Raw genomic sequence first — 6,288 nt, 5'->3', positions numbered from 1 at the left:
ATCAGATTTGTGAAGTAAACAGTTGGCTACAAAAATGCTACAAGAGAATAGAATTTAGATTTCAAAACACTGGCTTCAAATGTAAGAGGGATGGGCCTTGGCCAGGGACGAATAGGGGTCAATAAAAACATATTGATGTATAACATTACAAATCTATTCAACAAATTTTAAACTAAGGAAAAGGGACAGAAAGAAACTTTCCACAGATCTTCAAAGTTTGGTATCATAGCAAAAGTAGGTTCAGAAAGGACAGTTCTCAGGAGAAAGTAGCCAAGAAGAAAACAATATAATGATTTTAAGTATTTATTTTTGACATTTGACAATACATGACCAACAGTGAGCTAAAGATCCTAATTGGGGAGGGGGCAGAAATCTGACCTCAAAAGTATCACCAAAATTTTGTGGGATATGATTCGTGACTTGATTGTGGTTTGGGATCAATATATGTATGAAAAGGAACAGGACTGGTAAAAGATATGATAGGGAAGCATTGTATATGAATTTAATGAGGATTTCATCTGTCAAAAAAATGGAGGAAGAGACAAGGAGGCTGCTTTTCTGGACCTAAGTGACAAAAGCTAGTTGCTAAAGTTAAAAAAGCAGATTCCTTTTGGGGCAAACGACCATTCCAGCATAGAGTTCTAATAGAGTACAAAAGAATATGGGGTAAAGTCAGATATTTATTTTACATTTGGGGAGAATGGATTCCAAAGCATTTAACAAAAAGAAATGTAGGTGTCAATAAACTAACATCTTGAAAAAAACAAGCAGATAATTATAAAGGAGAGGGAAAGGGTCAGCTCTCTAAAGAAACCAATGTGGTTGCATAAAGAACTTATCACCTGATTCAGAGTTTGGTTTTTGAGCATTAAAACACACACACACACACACACACGCAAATAAAAGAAAGATGAAAATAACTTAGTGCCTCTATGATTAATACAAAAGAATACTATGGTCCAGTAAAAATGTCAGGAGCATGAAAGCCCTGATTAAGTTGAGACTGGTAAGGAAATGTTCACCATCATTTTAGCTACGTTTTGAGGAAGGCAGAAAAAGGGAGACTGAATTCCAATGGCTCCCTATTGCTTCTAAGTTTAAATAGAAACTCCTCTGTTCAGCTTGTAAAGCCCCTCACTATGTGTCTCCTGCCTGTCTTTCCAGCCTCATTGTACTTTGTTGTCATCCTATATACTCTGTAACCCTTCCAAATTATTCTTTTCTCTGTTCCTTACACATGATATCCTATTTCCCATCTTTGTACATTTGTACTTGTTCCTCACATCTAAAATAAGCTCCCTCCTTATTCTATTTCTTTAAGAAGCCTTTCCCAAGTCCCCCAATTTAGTTTCTTCTCTCCCAAATGACCTTGCATTTAAACACTTTGTATTTATTATATTAATTTGTAGTCTGTATATACTAATACAGCCCCTTGCTCAATTAATTCTATCTCTCTCCCTTCCCTTCTCTGTCTGTCTCTTTTTACCTCTCCTCTTTCTCTCTTCTCTGTCTTTGTCTCTCTGACTCTCTGTCTGCCTGTCTGTCTTTCTTCATTCATTCCCTTTAACCTATCTCATTTCTAGTTCATTGGTACTTCCCCAGGATAGGGGCTGCTACAAACTACGATTTCCCAGGTTCATTGGGCTTAAGGTCATGGACAACTATTCCTACTAGCACTATAGGTCATAAGCCCCTATAAGAGACATCTAAGCTGGGATACTTTTTTCTTTCTTTTCTTTCCTTTTTTCTTTTCTTTTCTTTTCTTTTCTTTTTTCTTTTCTCTTCTTTTTTCTTTTTTTTGTACTTTGCTGTCATCCTATATACTCTGCAACCCTTCCAAATTATTCTTTTCTCTATTCCTTATGCATGAAATATATGTATATATATAAACATGTATACATGTAACATGTGATAATATAATACATATGATTTGTAATAAATATATAATAAATATGATTATTCAAAAGAAACAAATCCTCATATGAGCTATGTCCAAAAATCTACATTTCATTCTTTCCCCTGCCTTAACCCTTTCCCCCTCCCCAAGAAGACAGGTAATATGATATAGGTTGCATTTATATTTGTTTATGTAATATATATTTTCCTGTTTGTCATGTTGTGAAAAAAGACCCATATCATTTATATTAGAGAAAAATTCATAGAGGAAATAAAGTGAAGAATGGTATGTTTCAATATGCATTTGAACTCTGCCAGTTCCTTCTATGGCCATGGATGTCTTTTTTTTTTTTTTTTTTTTTTTTTTTTTGGCATGAGTCCCTTGAAATTGTCCTGGATCTGTTGATAATAGTTAAGTCATTCACAGTTGATAGTCATACATTATTGTTGTAACTGTACAAAGTTCTCCTGGTGCTGCTCACACGGGATGCTTTCCTGATACTCTGTTTTTTGCATACTTTTATTCTTTTAGAGAAGTATCTTTTGTCTCCTCCTCTTCTGTCCTTCTCAGCAGTTAATGACAGTGGAGAGAAAATATCAATCTCTCTTTGGTCAGTGAAATCTGTTTGACAAAAAGTGACAGTGTAGAGAGTTAAGCCTCCTTTTGACGTAGCTCAGAAGTCTATTCTTTTACCTCTCTATCTTTCCACTTTATTAACTTGATTCACTCTTTGAAAGTCTTCACCTTTCAGATAAAGAAACTGAGGTTCATCATAGCAAAATGACTCATTTAATACCACACATGTAGAAAGTAGTGGAGCACAGACTAAAATTAAGGATATCTTATTCCAACCTCTATGCCAGGAAAGCTTAATGTCTCTCGCTCTCTCATGCTGTTACATGGATTTATACAGTTAGATGAAAAGAACTATTATCATTCATTCAATATCTACTGTGGGCAGCACTGTGCTCCCTGTTCGAAGAGAATAGACAATAATAAACAATCATAGATTTAGAGCTGAAGGAGACCTTTGAAGTCATCTAACCCAACTTCCTCATTTTATAGATAAGGAAATTAAGGTCCAGATTGGTGAAAAATCTGGTTTAAGTTCATACACATAATAAATAAGTGGCAGAATAAGGATAAAATATAACTTCTGCCATCAGGGAGCTTACTGTCTAGTAGGGGGATTAGGTAGAAACACAGGTAATTAATAATTTCAATATTATATGTTAATTGCAATAGAGAGTTGGAAGAGAAACTACTATGTGAGGATTTGATGAAAGGTTGTTAACATAGACAAATAAAGGAACTTTTCATGGAAGAGATGGCATGTAAGTTTAGTTTTAAAGAATCTGTAGTGTGGCATTGAGATGGCTCAGTGGAATGAGAGCCAGGTTTAGAGAGACATCTGGGTTCAAATATGACTTTAGACCAGTGACTCCCAAAGTGGGTGCCACCGCCCCCTGGTGGGTGCTGCAGTGATCCAGGGAGGCGGTGATGGCCACAGGTGCATTTGGGGGTAGTGAATAACTGTAAGGGGGTGGTGATAGTATAAAAGAAAGAAGAGAAGATTTAGAAAAATTGTATTCTACTCATAGCGCTTAATTTTTCTTTGAACAAAGTACTGGGCCATTGGCTCCGTTCCACATACTCCCTCACTTGCATTGAGGTATGTGCAATCTCGCACTGCCATTGTTCATGTGGTGCCACTGAATTGCCATTCCAAAACCTGTGAGCACTATGAGCATTGCTGTGGGTAACTACCAGGAATGACAGTGGTAGTACTGGCTACTGGCATTACTACCAGCAGATTTTGGAGCACGCTATGAATCAGGAGATTTACTGCAATTATTACTCGTAATATAACTCAAACAAAGGTTTAGATTGTTGTAATATTGTGACAAGTTAAAGTTAACTAACAAATTGTGCGACTATAATTGGTGAGTATTATTTATTTATTTTGTAAGAATTATATGCACACAATTAATAATAATCATGTTCATTTATTTCATCAGTATTTATTTTAGTTTGTTTTTTACAAAAATATTTCAAAAAATTACTAAAAATATTATTAAAAAGACCTCCATAAAAATTTTATTTTTCTTTCTACAGATAATAATGGCTCAACCAAAGAAAAAATGTATTGTAGACAACATGATATCAAATATTTGAAATATGGCTTTATTGAGTCACCTGTAAACAATACATTACCAATGTGCCTGATTTGCCAGAAAGTTTTATCAAACGAAGCTATGAAACCTTCCAGACTAGAAGAACATTTGACTAAAATTCATGGTGATAAAAAAGATAAAGATTTATCTTATTTTTGAACATTAAAAGAAAAATTTATCAAACAACTGACATTGGCAAAACTCTTTTCAAGCGCAACCACACAAGATGGTGATGGCTTGCTTTCTTCTTAAAATATTTCATTAATGATTGCCAAATCGGGAAAACCTCATACTATTGGTGAAGAACTAATTATAGAGGCTATAAGTGAAGTAATACGTACTGTACTACACAAGCCAGCATCTGATATTATCAAGAAAATTTCATTGAGCAATAATACAGTGCAAAGAAGAATTGATGAAATGGCTCAAGATATTGAAGATTCATTGTGTGGATATTTAAAAACACTTCGGTTTTCTATTCAACTTGATGAGTCAACTTTGCCAGGAAATGAAGCTTTACTTTTAGCATATGTGTGGTTCACAAAGGAGGAACAAATTTACAAAGAATTATTATTTGCAAAATATTTGCAAACTGATACTAAAGGAGAATCAATATTTCATGCATTGGATGAGTTTTTTAAAGAAAAAGAAATACCTCTGAGTCATATCTTATCAGTAGCCACAGATAGTGCTCCAGAGATGGCAGGGCACTACAGAGGTTTTCTTGCATATTTAAAAAAGGAGGTGCTGAATGCATTCACAGTACACTGTATCATCCATTGTCAACATCTAGTTGCCAAAAATTTAAGCGCACGCCTACATAATTCATTATAATATGTAATTAAAGCTATCAACACAATCAGAAGCAAATAATTGAATGACAGAGCTTTGTATTGAAAACGATGAAGTATTTAATCATTTGCTGCTTTATACAGAAGTTTATTGGTTGTCAAAGGGTGCCTGTTTAGATAGGTTTTATAAACTGTTTAACTCGGTGCTGGAGTTCTTGAAAGATCAAAATGATGCTTTACGATCCAATTTAATTCAATCCAAAAGTGACATCACTTACTTGACAGACTTGTTTCAAAAATTTAATGAAAGCAATTTTCAGCTTCAAGGTGATGAAGGGAATTTAATAAAAACAAAATCTGTTATTTCTGCATTTGTGACAAAACTTCTTTTGTACAAACAAAACTTTGTACGAGGGGAATTCAGCCAGTTCTCAAATTTATCAGGAGCAGAAAATAAAGATGAAGACATTCTTTCTTATTGTGAGCACTTGGATGCTCTCCATTCAGATTTTAATCAATAATTTGATGATATTTTGAAAATGAACATACCTGATTGGATTTTGAATCCTTTTTTCAAGTGCAAACACCAAAGAATCTCCACAGTTACAAGAAGAACTGATGGAAGTAACTACAAATGAATTGAAATTTAAGTTCAAAAGTGGCCACCAACAATTCTGGCTGCAAAAGGAGATCCCTATGGCTTATCCTGAAATATGGGCTGTAATTCAAAAGTTCTTAATTGCATTTCCTTCATCATATTTAGTGGAATGTGGATTCAGTGTAGTAACCAATTTATTAACAAAAAAAAGAAATTACTTGCAAATAGTCAATCGTGATGATTTAAGATTACTGCTGACAAAATAGAGCCTAAGATTACTAAATTAGTAGCAGCACACGAGGTTCATCCTTCTCATTAAGATGATTTTGAATGTTTTAACTTTTTTTGTTTTACATTCTATTCTGAGTTCAATAAATAGTTTCATAATTTCAAAGTTCAATATTTCTAATTTACACCTTTCTTTACTATATTTTATGAAAAAGGTAGAAACATTAATACATATATCTTTCCTATTAATTGCTATTAGAATTTTTAAAAATTAATTTCCAGGGGGCACTAAGTAATATTTTTTCTGGAAAGGGGGCAGTAGGCCAAAAAAATTTGGGAACCACTGCTTTAGACACTTCCCACCTGTGTGACCCTGGGCAATTCCCTTAATCCTCATTGCCCAGTCCTTACTGCTCTTCTGCCTTAGAACCAATACAAAGTATTGATTCTAAAATGAAAGGTAAGAGGTTTTTTTTAAAGGATATGCAGGAATTTAAGATGCAAACAAGGGCAGTGAGAAATTCTTAACATATTGTGAATAAATTGGAGAGTTGATTGCATAATAAAGGTGAAGAGAGGGCTAGAAAGTAGTGCACTTTA

The 6,288-nt window shown here is 34.1% G+C and overlaps 1 protein-coding gene across 1 annotated transcript; it reads left to right on the top strand.

Moving 5' to 3' along the window:
• Window positions 1–700: 700 nt before the first annotated feature.
• On the top strand, window positions 701–4,905 carry LOC123246593 (protein ZBED8-like). Its single transcript, XM_044675429.1, is given in 2 exon segments — window positions 701–735; window positions 4,050–4,905. Coding segments are annotated over 2 exon segments (891 nt in total).
• The last annotated feature ends 1,383 nt before the right edge of the window (window positions 4,906–6,288 follow it).

This window comes from Gracilinanus agilis, chromosome 4 (assembly GCF_016433145.1).
Source record: "Gracilinanus agilis isolate LMUSP501 chromosome 4, AgileGrace, whole genome shotgun sequence".
NCBI classification, from domain to species: domain Eukaryota; kingdom Metazoa; phylum Chordata; class Mammalia; order Didelphimorphia; family Didelphidae; genus Gracilinanus; species Gracilinanus agilis.
Note: the sequence above shows the minus strand (reverse complement) of the source record. Positions and strands in the feature narration are given on the sequence as shown.